The 19,393-nt window shown below is 33.4% G+C and overlaps 1 protein-coding gene across 1 annotated transcript; it reads right to left on the reverse strand.

Moving 5' to 3' along the window:
* Nucleotides 1-3,247: 3,247 nt before the first annotated feature.
* On the reverse strand, nt 3,248-13,231 carry LOC118192394 (uncharacterized). Its single transcript, XM_035363348.2, has 3 exons — nt 12,951-13,231; nt 12,714-12,866; nt 3,248-3,601 (listed from the first exon to the last, which is right to left on the reverse strand). Exons 1-3 carry the CDS (start codon nt 13,199-13,201, stop codon nt 3,307-3,309), a joined length of 699 nt encoding a protein of 232 aa, XP_035219239.2. The 5' UTR covers nt 13,202-13,231; the 3' UTR covers nt 3,248-3,306.
* Nucleotides 13,232-19,393: the final 6,162 nt, after the last annotated feature.

Raw genomic sequence — 19,393 nt, forward strand, 5'->3', positions numbered from 1 at the left:
AGATTAACAGCCTGAAAATATATCTTGTTTAATTTGGTCGGATTTAATTGAAAGACATAATCCAATGAAAAACTGGGTTCTGCTGTTATGTTATGTTGAGTTTCCTGGATAATATCAACCACCATCAAATCTGCCCTCATTAATTACATACTTCATCATTGCATGTTGTATTAAAACTGTTATACTTCCAGTAGCGGCCGAGTGGGTACCGAAATCGAGTTCCGGCGAATGATGGTTATTTGACCGTTTCTTTTTTCAATCTTATTCTTGAACAGATAGCTCTAATACGCTTTTTTATGGTCAAATAATCCAATCCAGTTTCCACAAGTTACCCTACTATTTCTCAATGGGGTACTATAAGGTATTCTTCCGCCTTCTTACAGTGCCTTCGCGGTCTGCATACTGGACGCGTATTCCAGAGGTCCGCGGTTCGATTCCCGGCGAAGGCGTTGCTCATTTTTCATCTTGCCTGCTATCAAAAAAAAAATCCTAATGACTCTACAGTGGTGCCCGAACTAATAGGGTAGTGGAGGAAGATTATCCCCACCCATAATTTGGCGACTGCGTCCACTAAAAACTCCAGTCGCCTTTTAAAAGTGAAGTACCTAAGTTATTTCTACCGTGTTCTTGGCATGCCTTCGTTGTGTGGTGGTCTGCCCCCTGGGCGCGTATTCCAGAAGTCCGCGGTTCGATTCCCGGCGAAGGCGTTGCTCATCATTTCACTTCTCCTGCTTCCAAAAAAATCTAATGTCTCTAAAACACAGCTTACTTCTTTCGACTTAAAAATCTCAGCTTAGTTGCTAGAACATTTGAAAATCATTCATTCGTTAAAAATCTATCTATCTCAAAGGAAAACTGCGGCAGATCCATGTAATAATGAAATGATTTCAAAACGCACTCATATAATTTTTCTTCATGGTTCATGGCACTCATCATCATGTCTGTTCATGGTTCAGGAAATATCAGAACTTTTATGAAAGATATCAGCTCTAAATTTTCTTTACATATTCAGCTTTTTAAATTTAGAACTACTAAAATACGTGTCATTTCCTAAATTGCACAAATCTTAGCTCCTTCCGTGGGCAATAAAATTTACAAGAAAAACCCATCTACGGCCCATGCTTCGCTATGGATATCTCGTATCAACGTTTACTAGTCGAATCTCCATGAAGAAAATCAAATTTAGCAACATATCACTTTCTGGTAATTGGTTAATTTCAGATTGCTAATTAGAAACAGCAAAATACAAGGCTCAGTCTAAAATATTTGAAATACAGTTAAACAGTAGAAGTAATTTATATGTGTTCAAAAATAATTTCCTCCAACATCAGGTGTAGGCGAAATTTTCAGAGATTAAATGATTGAAATCATCTATTTATTACAATCGATGAAAAACATGCTTTTATAGCTTTATCAATCCAATCTTCGGAATGAAAGCGATGGCCTTGTAAATTTGTGTTTTAGATAAAAGAATAGTTAATGGTTAGGCAAATGGCAAGATCAAGAGAGTAGCACAGAGGGCGTTTGAAATGTTTTATTGCAGGAAATTCGGCTGTCAGCCTTGCCGAATGAAAAAATGCATTACAAAAAAAATTAAAAAATGCATTAAAAATGCATAGTGAAGCATAAGTCCTCTATTATTCACTTTTTGAAGAATTGCTCGGAGACAAGAAGACACTTAGTGATGTATTAGTAATTTGTAACTGTCTTCTGTTCCTCTAACTGGATAGCTTTGACCACTTTCGCACTTCTAAAGGAAACAGCATACATTCCGTTTTCATTGATGATTGTTTTTTCACCATTTATGGTTAGGGTGATATTTAAAGGCCCATACTTTGCTTTTCCGATGTGTTGAAACGCCAAGCACCGGCACTTACGCTTTTTCACCAGTTATGATCTTAGAAACAATGCGGTTTCCACCACCATCATTAAGTAATTTTAGAGTTTCTCTACTAATTCTGAAACGCTCCAATTTTCGTGTTCTGCTAATTTACGGGAGACTCAAACACAAACTAATTATTTCATATGCAGTATTTTACGAGTCATTTTATGTACACTAGGAGATACAAAGCTATCATTATGAGACAAGAGCTCTACAAATTTCTTGATCTGAAATTATTCAGAAATGCTGTGTCTGATTTTGCATTTCTAATGCACCAATTAAACACAATTGAAACTTTATTTTCAGCAACACTTAACTATTTCAACAGTACTGAAATTCAGCAATTTGCAAATTAGCAGATTTCAGTAATCAAAACAACAATAAAGTCAACAAATTCCAAAAATACTGATATTTCAACTATACTGAATTGTATCTAATATTCCATTAAATGAAACTAAGTTCCGCTTAATATACTCGTATATAATTGCTAGGAGTATTTCAATATTAATATTTTTTTCTTACTGGCGTGTTGATACTAAAGGAACTTGTTTTTGTTACTTGCCAATCGTGTGCACGAATCTCTGATTTTCGGGACGCGATGTTTGTGGTTGTAAAAATATCGTTTATTACTTATTTTCTTTCTAATTAATACATTTAAAAATTATTATGTAAATCGTATTCATATGTGTCAATATATGTGATACAAAATTATCATAGTACGCAAATTAATTAAGTGATTTTTTTTCACGCATTTTTAAGTCGGATGCCAGCTAGCATCAGCAGGTGCTTCTAAGCAGTTTTATCTGCCTTAATGGCATCTTGATGTCTGTTTTCCACTACCCAGAGAGCTGGTTTAGACAATAAATTAGGATCATTCCTACATTTTTAAGTTTGTTTAGGTTAGAAGAGGAAGTTACTTTTGTGTACTTTTTAAATACATTTTGTACTCATTCATTTTAGTGTACTAAAAATGGATGTTATGCCCAGAACGAGAGCAAAGATAATTGCCCTTAACAGTGACTCATCCATGATTGTAAGAAATATTGTATCTGCGGTTGGTATTGGAAAATAGATTATTTCTCAAATTTTGAGGAGATAAAATAAAACTGGATCATTTTCTTCAGAAAGAATTAAAAATAATGAAAACAACTCCAAATTCTCATTGATTCCTTCTCCGAAATAACATTATTACACAATGAACACAACGTTGCTTAGTTAAATTTTTAACAATAATTAATTATTAATTATTAATATTCAATTAAAAATGCTATTTTCATTTTTTGTTCATAAATTATAATTTATGTACAGGAAATAAAAACAAATATTTTTATCCAAAATAATTGCCTTTATTTACAAACTATAGTCCTTATGCTATATTACACACTTATTAGTTACTTGGCTTTATTTACAGATGTTTCACAGATTTATAAGAAAACTGGTGTTCGATTGACAGTACGATTCCTCTTACAGCAAGATCTCAACATATAAAGGAGGAACGATAAAACTAAAAATATGGTTAACGAGATGATCACATGTCCTTGAGTTGTGGTCCAGAGATACTGTATACCGTTATCACACACTCTTATGATAGAAACGGTGAGAAGACATACTGCGGATACTTTCCAAACCATAATGCAGATTGTAACTAAGGATCTAATGAGAAGCGTTCCAATTCCATGATTTTCTGGAGAATCAGGTAAAATGTCATTGCTTGAGCACCTAAAATAAATAATGAAATGTATACACAAATCAGAAAAACAGTAATTAATTTAAACAAAACAATTGTTTCATTTGGAATTTAATTTCTAGTTTTTAGTGTGTTCGGTCTCTTCCGTATAAAAATTTATGCACCATGAAAGGTGTATAAATATCTGGTGAAAGCCATTTACGCAGCCTTTTCGCAAATGCAGCTGAAAACAAAATTGTAAAAGTCGCGAAGTGTGGTTTTTTACACATTTTTCCCCCAGTTCTTGTATTCGCATTTAATGAAAGTTCATGAAAATAAAACACAAAATATTAGGTTGCCATTAGAAGAACTGGGACATAGAAACTGGTTCTCTTCCTTTCTCCCATTTAAGCGGTGCAAGACTGGAGTTCTCGTCTTAAGGACCAGTCGCCATCGAAATAACAACCGTTTCGAAATAACATCAGCTGAGTTAAAATCATATGGTATTCAAATTGGAGAAAAGTGCGAAGTGGCTCCAGTGGTGCTGTGAAGAAAGGGCGGTTTTGCAGATTTTTTTTCAAATTTTAATTACGGTTATAATCCCTGTTTTCAAGAATTTCCACTGCCTTCTGTCGAACACGTAGGTTCATGCAGAGGAATCTTTTCATTTCTATAATCATCAGTCAACACAGAGAAATCCCGTCGACATCTTATAAGCCTTTTATAAATCAGGATGCTTTGAATTTCTTGAGCTAAGTCAGAATTTTTTCGCCCGTTTTCGCAATTGGTTCTTTGCTGCAGTTCGTTCTGAGGACCCTGAGCTTCGTTTTGAGCATGCGAACTTTCGGTATGGTAGTATTAATTTCTTGTGGTTTGGAAAGTTCAGGGTGTGATTTCGATGCCGTTGTGTATTCGCCGGAACAAAGAACGCGGGTTGGTTTATCATCCTTCGTTAGAGGGTATTTATATGTCAGGTTATCTTTTAAGCATTTCATACACATTGGGGCATAACATCCGGACTGAGGGTGTCCGAAGAGCTAACAATAGAAACTCTGTACTGGAAACTTTCATGATTTAAAGAATTCAGTATCTTCTCCACACTCTCCTGTGGAGAAGATACTGAATTCTCAGTCCTCTTTCCTTCCTCACTTTTAGCCCTTACGTGAAGTAAACAGGGTGCCTTTTAAGACGCTCATTAAGTTCGGGGGAAACTGTTTCACCTTCTTGATTGGAATATCTTGACTTGATTCTAGAATTCTCTGCTCGGTAAAATCGGCATCCAATCTTCGGAGAACGACTTTTATCTATATTTCCTGGCGAAAAGAGTTGTATTGAACATTTTTATTCAGAAGGTAGTACATGTCCATTGCTCTTGCTGCTTCTGTCTTGAAGAAAGTTGTAGTACTGTCAGCACGGACAATTCCTTCATAGTCTTTGATGTCTTTTCTTCTTAACAATTCTTATAACTGCTTCCAGCTAACTTTTTTGTATCGTGTGAAATATCCGTGATTAACTTCTCCTTTACTGCTATAGCATTCAGAGTTTCTGTTATCTGACGTTCACTTTTTAGTTTCTCCTCATTCAGATTTTTAAAACAAATTTTCTGGGGTATCTCAGGTATGCCTGCATAGGTCTCTGGTTGTTCTGATAGGCTCCATTCAACCTGCATCCGTAGTTTTCATGTGTTTAGGTACGTATGCGTGGACCTTTTTTTCTGCAGTCTCCGTTTCTTTATCAGGATTCTTGCAGGTGGAAAATTCGGTGACAAACAAAAAAAAACCTTGTTTCTTTACATTTTTACTTGATTCGAATAAGTAAATATCTGGTACATAATTGAACACGTTACTGAGACTTATACCTGGATTCAGATTAGAGTTTTTTAGAAGCTTCCATAATTTCTGTGACTTCTTCTAGCAGCTTCACTAGCATCCTTCCGAAGTTTGTCTTTCGTCATAAGGACGGCAGCTGATTTCAGTGACAAATCTGTATCCAAATATTCTGATTCATTCAAGTCCATCGACTCACGAAGTGAGCCATGATATATGCAAAAAACGATATTAAGCACTAAAGACTAAAACAAATCAGACTCTCCGCAGTATTTTGGACAATCCGCAGTATTTTGGACAGTGCTCAGAGAGCACGTCTTATTTCAAGCACAGTCAGACTTCTAAAATGATCTTGTCATACCCAAGTCATTCTCGTAACTGTGTCCCAATGGCCCCTTCAATGAGGGGACATGTAATGCATTCGAGCTTTCCTCACTACACTCTTTCGTAGCATAATTGGAAAACCTCCCTGATAGTTAATCGGGAGATACAAAGTGCGAATCTCGGCGATAACGTCGTTGATTTTTCATGTTTCAGTATTCGAAAAGCCTGAAAGATCCTATAAAAGTATCCCTTCCAAATTTTGTCGTATAAAAGTATCCCTTCCAAATTTTGTCGTATAAATATATTTTCTTTTAGCCTAAAGGGAAGGTAGCGGCATGTTGTGGCGTATCACTATAAACGGTGAATCACTTTTTAAATTGTTGCTACCCAGTATTATCGTCCTGTATTACATTTAAAGAGATTAAATAATGAAAAATCTGCAGGAATGTATGCATGTTTCTCGCATTGTGGAAAACTACGGTACCTAGAGCCACCAAATTTTGATTAACGTAATCTTCCACCTGAACATGGACACCTGGAAACCCAAATTTTTAATTTCGAATTTGTTTTAATACCTATTTCATATTTTATAAAACTTTAGCGAATTTCTGATTAACAAATTTTACGATTCCAAAGCGAGCAATGGCAAACACTGTAAAAGAACAAAAATTATCTTCTGCAGTCTATGAGAAATTCTAAAGATATGCTGTTTCTAAGTATTTTGTGGTATTGCTGTTGAACTGAATTTTATGTGGATTAACCGCGAAGAACATCATATTTAATAAAAGGTAAAAAAAAAAAAAAAAAAAAAAAAACTTGAAAAACGCCCCTTTAGGCGTAATATAAAATCTGAAGGCTTTCAGACTTTTTTTAATTGTGATTCTGGTGCAAATTTGCATGACTTTTCAGTTTTTTTTTTTTTTTTTTTTTTTTTTTTTTTAAAGCTAAAATGGACGTTAGTAAACAAGAGCTATTAAGTCTCAAAACGGCATTCTGCGTCGAATCACTATAAAAGTCCAAATACGTTTTTAGATTGTTGTAACCAAATATTATCGCCCTGTATTATCTTTAAAGAAACTAAATAATGAACTACCTACATGAATGAATGTATGTCTCTCACATTGTGGAAAACAAAGGTACCTGGAGTGATTAAATTTTTAATAAGGTGCCGAAACATGGGCATCTGGAAGCCCGAAATTGGAATTTGTTTTATTGCCTATTTCTCGATCTGTAAAACTTTAAGGAATTTTTGATCAAACGACTCAACAATTTCAAAGTGAGGTTTGGCAAAACTGTAGCGAACAAAGCATTTTTATATCAGCGCGCCAGACTGTCTAATTTTAAAGATACGCTGTTTTTAAATATTTTTAGCCTAAAGCGTCATTAACCTTAATGCTCTCGAAACTTGCATGTGTGTATAAATAAAAATAATAATAAAAAAATAATTAAAGAAAACACGCCCCTTTGAGCGTAATAGTTAGATTTTCTAACTTTTGCGAAGTTAATGTTTTAATTTAAAAATGCCAATACATGTGTATTTGTAACATTTAAAACAGTTTTGTTATTGAACGTATATGCCTACGACCAACGTTTGTGAAAATAAAGGTCGCACGTTGTCTTTGATAGGTATGGTGTATAATAAAAATCCACTGAAAAATCATCAAGGTGAGAGCCGTAGTGTATTAAAAATCATGTGCATTACTATTTAACATTATGTAAATCTGCGCTAGAAATACTTTAAAAAAACGCCAAGTAATGAGACTAAATCAAAATGATGTTATAATCCCGTCAAATATGTTTGAAATTTCAAAAATGTGGGAGATAAATATGACTGAACTAGAAAACTTCAAGCGGAAATTTACTGGAGAAAATAAATAAATAAAATGCACAGAAAAAACGCATCAATAAAGGAATGTGATAAAATGGGAATTTCAGTAAACGATGATATAGGACTCCAATAAAATATGCTTTCATGGAAAAGAACAGATTTGAAAGCATTTCGTAGTATACGAAATCAAGATAAAATTAGTTTTAAGATTTACAATAAAGATAACAGGGACTGCCAAAATACATTCCTTGACATATTAAAATATAAAAAGTCTGATGTGGGCACCACATGACTTCCTTGTACTGCCTATTAAATTATACACATTTTTGGCTGGATTTCATTTAAACTTATTTCGGAGATATATTTCGAATTCAATTAATTCAGTTCGCGGCAATGCAAAAATACATTAAAAACTCAAAATATCTTTATTAAAAATTGAAAAATATGAAAACATATAAAACAACACATACAGTTAAATCATTTAAGAAATAATTTCTATAATTAAGATTAGAGTTTCTACGCAAAAGCAAGCAATTCTGCCAGCATATAAAAAGGCCGATTTTTCAGTGCACCTAACTGTAAAGTGAAAAACTGAACACAAAACTTACTTTCGGCCCCACTTGGCGAAAAGACATAGAAAGTGCAGAAAGTGACTTAATTCACTATTCTGCTAAGTTTCAAATGTAAACAAATATAGCTGTTCCATTAGGCTTAGCCGCACTTAAACAACTTTTAAATTGATAATTCTGCAACTATTGATGATACTTCTACAACTACAGCTACCGGAACATTGGGGCAACATAATTCAATCTTTTTTAAAGCCAAAAATGCACAATTTACCAACATTTTAGAATAAAAAAAATGAGTTCACCCATCCGAAAAACAGAGTTTGTATATATAGATACATATTTATATACTTTTTGGTGCAGCCGATTACAACAAAAAAGGGAGATGCACAAGTGCATGTTCTAGCAGTTCTATATACAAAATTTCAACGTTCTGAGGCTACGTTTTTGCTAGTGCGAGATACATACATACGTACGTACAGACGTCACGAAAAGCATCTATTCTGGATCCATTTTAAAATTCATTTTAGGAGAAAAAATTCTTTAGTCTGTCCTTGCGTACAGATGGCACTCAAAAACATCGTTAAATTACGTTTGATCACGGTCAAAATGGATATTTTCGTCGAAATATGATACCCGAAATATTTCACGATTGCAATGCTTAGAATATAGTAAAAATAGACAAAATCATGTTCCATTTCTTTAAAAGTATTTATATTATATGTTTCAGCTAAGCGGCAAACGAACGTGCAGTATAGTTTAAAGAATTTTTATTCCTTAAGTGATATGGCCTTAGCATAACTAGACAACCAAACTAGATTGAAAAACAAATGCATAAAATTGCGATATTGTCGAATGAAACATTTAGAACAGTACGTGTGAAGAAAGATGCACTGTATTTTCTCGTTTAATTTTTACCCTAGCATTTGAGCACCAGTTTCTGAAAATTAAAAATAATAATAATAATAATAATTCAAAAAAATATCGTGTAATTTTCTCCTTTTACAATGCGTTTAAATAACAAGTTCAACTAAATTTTAAGACGGATTCATCAATTTAGTCATTGTTTTCATCTTACTAATAAAGAAACTTAGTCGTGAAAAACTTGCGAAGATCACGGCTAAACCTTTACCTTCTTACTATGTCATTTTATGCTTGTCTAATACAAAAACCTACCAATCAAACTGAATCAAACGTGAACTGATATTCAGTCTACGATTTCGCTAAGTCAGCTGCACTTTACCTACTGTGATTACTTATCGATTATACGAGGGCTAACAAGTAATAAGAACGGGAGAGAGATACCGAGTTACTGCAAATCACATACTGCAATTTTAATATTGCATTCTTATATGAATGCACGTTTCTGTTAAAGATGTGATTGTTATGTGTAGTTTATCGACACTAATTTACGTTATGTGTTTACTGTTACAGGGTCGTTTGGAAATTAAATTATTTGGATAATTTTCCCCTCTTGAATTTCAGATCATAATATTCGTAAAAAAAGGGAAAAATATACACCAGGACATACTGTATTATTTTACGCTATATTATTCTCAAATCAATTTTTCTTTTCAGGCAATAATTCAGACTCGAATTTTTGATTCACTGAATAAACACATAAATAAAATGAAAAAACGAAAAATAAAATAAAAGATAGTGTGTCTCATCTTCTCTTACCGAGACGCTTTCATGTGGGTGCTCGTTCCCTTATGTAAGTCGGTGGCTGTTCGTAAAGACAGAAAACTTTATAAGGGTGCGCATCTCCTTATAAAGGCAGTTTCTGTATACAAGCACTTCAAAGCAAACTGCATAAATGTACCGAAATTCTTAAACCAATTTCCAAGCAAAGAAAACAACATTGAAGACAGAGATCCTTCCTCATCTATCAGACTTCCTCCGCTTTAAGTGCAGTGCTTGATGTCAGATAACATTGATTACTATTTTACGTTCGCTGTACCTAAGTATCACACATTTAACGCTTTAATCTCACATTTTAGTTCGAATAATTATCCAAACATGTTAGCTATTCTCTTGAACTGTAACAGAATTCGGAGTTCTGAACAACGAATACAGCTAACAACTTTAATCCCTCTAGTGAATCAAAATAACTTAAAACCGACCGTGAGGGTAGTGCTTGCTCGTATTTGTCAACTGAAAATATCTAAGGATACTCTGGTTCAAGCAGTACTAATCACAACGATTCGACTTAAAGAAAACTGGTCACTGAAACAACAAATAAAAACTGGGTACTGAAACAAAGAAACTCTGTCCGCCTAAAAAAGGAACAGAGAACCAGACGACACAATATTACTTACTAACACTAAAGCTTTCCAGCATCATTAACAACAATTACCTGTTCTCAGTAATCAGATACCCCCAATAACCATATAGCCTCCAAATGGCATCAGCAAACCAAGAAAATCCTCTCGAGTCAATAATCAACAATAACCTCTCTAAGCCTCTTACAACAGTTGATCTCATATAACACAATTTCATCCAGCCCCCATGAAGGTATTTCAACACAGAATGCGATCACAGTCATCGAAAATATCATTTCAAACTTTCAAGACCAAGTGACATTCAAAAACTACCCTCAAAATTCATCGGACTAACTAACACTAGAACTAACACCAAAAGAGGAAGTCACTAAATCACCCTCGAGGTAACAAGAGACAACCTCAGCGAAGTAATGTATCCTATATTAATGTAATTAAAGTAATATCCTGTATTAATGTATCCTATATTAATGTTAGTCTACATATACAAATTCACAAAAATCTTTTAGTTTAGTGACTCAAATTTATAAGTATTAATCGCACAAGTAAACCGGTAAGTCAGGGCTAACTCTAGCGGTGCAATATTTAACGGAACAACATTAATCGCCAATCTTATGATACAGTGGATGGACAAAAATATGGAAACACCTTGTGAAATGCATGTTTGAAAAGAAAGATTGATTTTAACGAAATATGTAGGTGGCGCTGGCGTTTTTGACTACTGACGCCACCTATACAACTTCGTAAATGTGCTAAACAGTTCAGTTGTTGTCGGAGTACTGTTATATGAGGTTGTCATTGCATTATGTCAGAGTTAACAGACTTCGAACGTGGGCAAATTGTTGGAGCACGTATGGTAGGTGCTTCTGTAAGCAAGATAGCCGAGGTGTTTAGTGTTTCAAGAGGTACTGTATCGAAGATTTATTCCGCATATTTGAAAAGCGGAAAAACATGATCTGCTAAATCACAGCGCGGACGAAAGTGTGTCCTGAGTGATCGCGACAGACGATCATTAAGGGCAATTGTGACGAAAAATAAGAAGACCACAGCTGCAAAAGTTACTGCTGAAATGAATGTTGTGTTACCGAACCCTGTGAGTACCAAAACAATTAGAAGGGAGCTTCATTAAACAGGGAATTGCTGGCAGTGCTGCAATTGAGAAGCCACTCATCAGTGATGATAATGCCCGTAACAGGAAAAGGTGGTGTCTAAATCATAAAGCCTGGACTATAGAGCAGTGGAAGCGAGTAATATGGTCTGCCGAGTCTTCTTTCACAGTGTTTCCCACTTCTGGCCGAGTTTACGTCTGGAGAACGCCATCTCAAGCCTATAATACAGACTGCTTGTTGCTAAGAGTGAAACATGGCGGGGCTTCTGTTATGGTTTGGGCAGCCATATCGTGGTTCTCTGCTAGCCGCATGATAACTGTGTCAGGGCACATGACTGCCAAGACTTATGTGAACATTTTGGCCGATCAAGTTCATCCCATGGTACAAACTTTGTTCCCCGATGGTGATGGTGTCTTCCAAGACGACAAAGCCCCTGTTCACACAGCTCACATTGTCCAGGACTGGTTTTCTGAGCACGAAGATGAGTTGTCCCATCTCCCCTGGCCACCACAGTCACCAGACCTGAATATTATCGAACCTTTGTGGTCTACATTGGAACGGAAAGTGCGTTCTCGTTATCCAGCGCCAACATCGTTATCTGAACTTGCCACCGTTTTGAGGAAGAATGGTATAATATTCCCTTGGCAAACATACAGGAACTGTATTTATCCATTCCGAGAAGACTGCAAGCTGTTTTGGATGCCAACGGGTTTCCTACACCATATTAAGCAAAGAAACATGTTTTTTTAAAGGTGTTTCCATATTTTTGTCCAACCCCTGTACATCGCTAATAGTGTATAACAGATGCCAGCCTATTACGCTAGCGAAGCATATCACTGCGCATGCGTGAAGCGTTAGCTCCGCAGAAAGGAGACGCTATTCCAATCCATCAAATCGTCAGTGGAAATTTTCCGCGGCAAGCACACCGCAAAAGAAGCGAGGCGATTTGCTGCCCCTAGTAATAACCAATGCCTACTAGTAAACACTATCTCTTATACAGAGGCTCTGGAAAAGAAAATAATCACACCCACTCTCCCCATTTTCACAAAGAAAATTCTTAAAAGACCGCTGTCAGAAAATTTGGAAAAAGTCGTTCCCATCCATAAAATTCCATCAAAAATCAAAAACATATCACCCGTAACAAAAAGGAGGAATAGCAATGACCTGCAAGTCAGCATACTACATTTACACTAGATGTGACTCATTTTGTATACAGAAACAATAATAACTTACCTTTTATAATAAGAAATAAGAGGTGCTGGGGTATTTATGGTACTATAAGAAAAATTGCCGAAAGGGCTCTTGCTTGGAATTGGAGCGCTCGCTGTATCATCATAATAATCGGGCTCTGGTATTTCTGCATACACCGCCGTCCCCTTCCGTGGCCTACATGTGAGAATGAAAATGAAGTGAATGCCAAAGAACTTATTTTTAATGCAGAATAAAAAGATTAATTTAAAATAAACTTACGTCTCATAATCAGAATTGAAGCACAGAGAATTATACTCATGCCCAAAGTGACTATCCACTATAGTTCTGCTACTCAGCGAGCAAGAATAATTGCTTTTCAAATTTTCATAGTCGGGCGCTGGGATGTTTGGAGCAATATATATTGAATCTTCCATCTGCTTGCCTGCCGTAGCAAAAGAGGACTTTTGCCCCTGACTTCCAAAGAAATCAATTTCGTGACTAGGTGCGTCTTGATAAAATGGATTTTCCATCAGCTCTATTTCGATGTATGACTTCAAAAATTGTTCCTGTCTAAGAATTTGAATAAAAATGTAGTCATATACAGGGTGGTCATAGGAAAACTTCCCCGACTTATGAACTCTTTCCGACGTATCCGCTCAACCAATCGAAATCAAGTTTCAGACAGTGTTATTTGAAGGAATATTCTCGAGATTGTATATTTGAAATTTTCGAACGACAATACCCAAATTTTTCGTTCGATAATTGACCAGCGCATTGAAAAATTATAAATGGCGTTGAAACGATACATGCATGAAGAAAATTGCGAAAGTTTTTTAAAGAAGAACGTTGTCAAGAATCAATGGCAACATATGAAAGCTTTTTTCAAAGAAGAGCTTTTTTCTTTTTTCTTTTTTTTTTTTTTGAAAGAAGAGCATTGTCAAGGACAATGCAAATACATGTTATCAAGGATCAATGACAACACATGAGAAGCGACAGAAAAAAAAAAAAAAAAAAAAAAAAAAAAAACTTTGATTAGAATTACAAGTTTTCAACGTACCAACGTTAGTAGATGATAACGCATTGCATGCGGAAGATTGTTGTCGGCAATGACAAACATAACATTGCAGGAGAAATTTGTATTAATTTAACGTTTTATGACATCTTTCAGTTCTGACTAATCTCGTAGATTTGATGCATACACCTTAAATTTTAGATATCCCCAGAACCAGAAATCCATCTGAATTAGGTTGGGGACCGTGGTTTCCATGAAACTGTGATGTTGCGGGATGTGTTGTGAGATGACTGCACCTTGAAAAGTTGTACGTGTTAAGAACTTGTAATTTCAATAAAAGTTTATCCTTTCTCTTTTTTTCTTGTATTGTGATTTGTCCTTTACAAGGATCTTCTTTGCAAATGTTTACGCCGGCAATTTGTACCATTTGGCCAGTACCATTTGTGGTCTCGGTGTTGCCATTCAAAAATTTCGAAATGCTTTCGCTGTAACTGTAACCGTGAGACTTCTATTATTGTAAATCATTACATTCTCGAGCGCATACCTTCAAGTAACAATATTTGATATTACATTTCGAGTGAGCGGATAGGCCGTTATGGGCTCATACACTAGGGGAAGTATTTATAAATAACGTCTATAAAAATCCTTATGCCGCCTTTATTTTTACAGTTGTTGCCATTGATATATGTTTTCAGTCAGAAAATGTTTTTATATGGCGCAAGTACTTATGTTTCGGCACGTTTAACTTTAAAAAATATATTTTTTAAAAATTGCGAAACCTAACTTTTTATACGGTACATCGGTTACCGTACTTACGTTTATTAAAAGTTTATACTCATCCTGAAATATAACATGTCAAATGTTTGACTTCTGAACAGTAAAATTCAATTTTGTAAAAATTACAAAATCTAACATTTTATAGGTTATAGGCATACCGCTCCCTATAATTATAGTTACTAAAAATTTATATTCCTTCTAAAATATAAATTGTCAAAAATTTGACTTCTGGGGCAATAAAAAGAAATTTTTGTAAAAATTACGAAATTTAACTTTTTATATGATTCACCGGTCTCTGTAGTTATACTTGGTAACCGTTTATACTTATCCTAAAATATAACATGTCAAATATGTTTGATTTCTGAAGAATAAATTTGACTACGATATTTAAAATTTGAGATCGCGCTTTCTGAAAATTTTGAAAGAAATTCTGATTGAAATATAAAAATCTGTATGTAATAACTAAAAATGAAGTCTAACATCAGTAAAAGGTTTATGCTTGCAATGCATTAGCAGCACTGATACGCAGACTGCTGCAAAAAGTTTTAAGAAATACAATTTTTATCGATATACTGTTACAGAATTAGTTTGATGCACAGCCAGCCTGTATCATTATTTGCATAAATCAAAACTGCAAAGTGTTTCTAGAACGATTAATTTTTTGTACACTTATTACGTTATGACCCTCAAATGATGAAATGGCATTGAATATTTCTGACATTCTTTTTAACCTTTGGAACCTTATAAACTGCTAAACATATCGAAATGTTTCCAAAATACTTTCGGTACACTAAATTTAACAAAATTATAAATTAAAGAATGTTACGCACTAGTAAGTCACAAAAGAATATCATTAAATTGCAATAAATGGAGGGACGACCTATCTAGGAGAGAAAAAAATTTGATTTTCTGACACTATGAAAACTCACAAAAATCGCAAACTTTAAAATTAAACATATCCCTCTGTCTTTGTCGTAAGAGTTTAAAACATTTTGTGCTTTAATTTTTAGAATGTGTATAAAATGTTATTAAATATAATTTACAGCAATCAAGGAGTAGTATAAAAATTTAATTTTAGTAAATTTTAGAAAACCGTTTTTTTAAAATTTAGAATTCCCTGATTTGAATATCTGTATCATACACAAAAATTTTTTTGTTTAAAGTTATAAGTCTAAGACGAACGACTGAGAAAATAAAGACAGCATAAGATGATATGGTAATGACAATAAAGTATAACAATAAATATAATAATTGAGTATGCTTATCATAAAAATATTAAAAAACCTGAATGGAGAAATGCTATGAAACGAAGGAAAAGGTGCAGTGTTTAAAGTTCGCGGAAAAGGAGCTATATCTCGAATTTTTAAAACCTTTTTTTTAATTAAATAAGTGCACAAATGTCTAATCAAACTGAGGTGAAATAATACAATAGTCCTTGCTCATTGGCTTTGCCATTTTAAATAGCTGCTTCCAAACATAATATTTTACTAGTAGACCTATCGTAATTGCTTAGCTTAAATCTCTTTCAAGCGTTGAACTAAAATTTAAATATCCAGATCAGATTGCTTAATCTTTTGATTTTAATATTTTATAAAGATAATTTTTTAATTTCTTAAACTTTAAATGTAAACATTTCGATGCTCGAAGCGCTGGATCTACGCCTTTTTTGGATTACGTTAAAAATAGAATAGTGATAAGCCACCATTCATTCAATGCGCCTGATCACAAAATATTTTATACACTTTCAACACTTTTACAAGAAATATCATTAATAAATTTTGTAGAAATTATTAACAAATTTTTGATAAAGAAAATATCTGAAACACTTTACATTTTAACGATCATCCAAAATGATTACAGTTTTTTTTACGCTTTCGCTTAGCTCGCAGTTTAATAGTATGCTGTAGTATTCACTCCAACTAACCCTTCCCCCCCCTTTTTTTTTTGTCTTTTTAGCTTTATTATCAAGCACCGTTTTCTTCGCTCTTGCGCCATATAGAAATCAACAGAAAAATCATAAAAATTTTAATAACACCATATGTTTAACATTTCAGCTTCAGTGTTAAATGTTAGCATGCATTTCTCTATTCTTTCCAGTCTTTTCTCAGTTCATTATATCAGCGTTCAGTTTTTTTAGCAAGATGACTTACAAAACCTTTTAGCCCAGACGGCGTTAGCCCAGAAGGGCTATTAATTGCGTTTTTCCATTTTGCGTTGAAAACTTTAAATGTCCATTTCACTTTTCAAATTGTTGCTACCAAATATTATCGCCCTGTGTTATACTTAAAGAAATTAAATAATGAAGAATCTGCATAAATGTATGCATGTTTCTCGCATTTTGATAAAACAACGGTACCTACAGCCATCAAATTTTCAATAACGTACGTCTCCACAAGAATATGGGCATTTGGAAGCCCAAGGTTGGAATTTCTTTTATTTTCTATTTCATATTTTGTAAAGCATTTGTGAATTTTTCAATTAAGATTCAATTAAGAAACTCAACGATTTCAAAGTAAAAAAAAAGGCAACATTGTACGAAATTCTTTTTTTTATTTTATCTCCAGCGCGCGAGACTGTATCGGAAATTCTAAAGATATGCGCTTTTTAAACTATTTTACGATATTCCGGTTGAATTGAATTTTATGGTTTAAGTGCGAAGAACGTGACATTTAATTAATAAAAGTAGCACACAAAACGTTTTTTTTTTAAAAAAAAAAAAAAAAAAAGCCCTTTGGGCGTAATATAAAATCTGAAAGTTTTCAGATTTTTTTAAAATTTATTAACGTTACGTGCTTTAACTTTATATATTAAATGCAATTTTCTCCGTACTCCGCCACATAAATCTCAATCCAATAAGGAAAATCAGCATACTTTTAGAATTCTCGACAGATTGTATGTGGCGCTGGAAATGAAAATAATATTTCATTTGAAAGCGAGCGTTGTACAAGGTTTGCTTTCAAATCGTTGAGTTTATTAACCAAAAGTTCATTAAAGTTTTAAAAAATAAGAAATAAAAGGAAAACTTAAAATCTGAAAGGCTTTCCGATTTTATATTACGCCCTAAAGGACGTTTTTTTTAACGTTACGTGTGTTACCTTTATTTATTAAATATTACGTTATTCGCATTAAAACCATAAAATTCAATTCAACAGACATATCCCAAAATAATTTAAAAAGAGCGTATCTTTAGAATTTCCGATACACAGAGTCGCGCGCTGAAGGTAAAACTGTGTGTCTGTGTTTTCAGTAAAGTTATCGCCATTGCTCATTTTGAAATCGCTTTAATCAAAAATTCTTTAAAGTTCTACTAAATTTGAAACAGATAAAACAATTCAAAATTCGGGCTCTCAACGGCCCATATTCGGTTGGTGGACTACGTTATTCAAAATTGGATGGCTCTGTTACCGTTATTTTTTTACAATCCGAGGAATATTCATGAATTCATGTAGATTCATTATTTACTTGTAGTTTCTTCAAGGATAATAAATAGGGATAACATTTGGTGGCAGAAAAACTGAATCAACGCAGAAAGTGAAACGACGCAAAATGCTGTTTTGAGTCTAACTCCTTTTAGGAATAATAACAAAAGATATATAACGTCATTCTAATGAAAATATTGAATATTTGTAACTAGGTCATGCATTAAATGCATTTTATTATTTATATAAATGTGATTCAGTTATAAGAAACGAATATTCTTAAGAACTGCAATGATTATTTTCAAATGGCTGAGTTTGTGAAGTCACAGCAAACAAATTTAATTTGAAATGTAAATATCGTTTGTCCGAATGGCAACAGACTCTAATGAAAAATGACACGAGCATTAATAATGATGCCGATGCCATTTTTTCTAGATCGTTTTCTTTCAATCACTCTAAACAATGAAGTCATGATTGTCTGTATGTTGCATTCAGATACGAGTGTATGAACATGCTGCATTAAAATATACAATTCTTTGAGAGAATATAGTTGCATAAAATCTTAAATAGTATATTTACTGTCTAAATGAAAGACTTCACTTAAAATCGTGAGAACAAATTTTTTCGGTATGGAAGAAACAGTAACCATCGATATCGATGAACCATAGATAAGCACATGACTGATAATATAACAAATGTAACTAAAACTTCAGCACAAAATATAACAAAAAATTTATATTCCATCTCGAATCAGCCAGAATTTTATACATCAGCGTATAAAAGAGATAAGTATTAAATATAATTCAAGAAAAGTGAAATCCGATGTTAAATGTCTTCAGGGGATCGATATCACGTTCTACGTTAGCCATGTTTCTGAATCGTACAATAAAGAATGTAATAAAATCAAAAATAAAATTGAAAGCCATAAATTATCTAATTTTCCATTAATGAGGGTTAATTGTTCCTTAATTTTACCCAAGCCATGTGACTAAAAAACACAATAACACGTGTTGGAAATTTGACATAAAGTTTATGATGCAAATAAATTTACCGTGGAATTTAACATACGGTAACAGAAAATGCCGAAAAAGAAGTACGTATTTATATATAGAAATCTAACCAGCAGAAAATTTAAAGAAATAGGAGTATAATATATGCAATCAAAGTGGAAAATTTTTCTAAATCCGTAATAGTTTAGAAATTGAAACAAAATTGTAATACTATCGACAAGTACAAATACAAGTAGTACTATATACAAGTACAAAACTAGTAATAAAATAAATATGAATTCAAAATCAAATTAATTGTAAATATTACAATTTGTGGATGAAAATTAATTAATAAGCTATAATTCTCCGAAGCAGTTTGTTTAAAACAATTATGGTAAAAGCAAATTAAATACAGCAAATCATTTTAAAAACTTTTAAGATAAGCTAAAAGGGAATTAAATTAAGCTAATTACATACAAATATGCATTAGTAATTTAAAAAATAACACTTTTATTTCATTTATTT

This window comes from Stegodyphus dumicola, chromosome 1, assembly GCF_044657685.1.
Source record: "Stegodyphus dumicola isolate Sdum_Otavi_A_Nest chromosome 1, ASM4465768v1".
In the NCBI taxonomy this organism is placed as follows: domain Eukaryota; kingdom Metazoa; phylum Arthropoda; class Arachnida; order Araneae; family Eresidae; genus Stegodyphus; species Stegodyphus dumicola.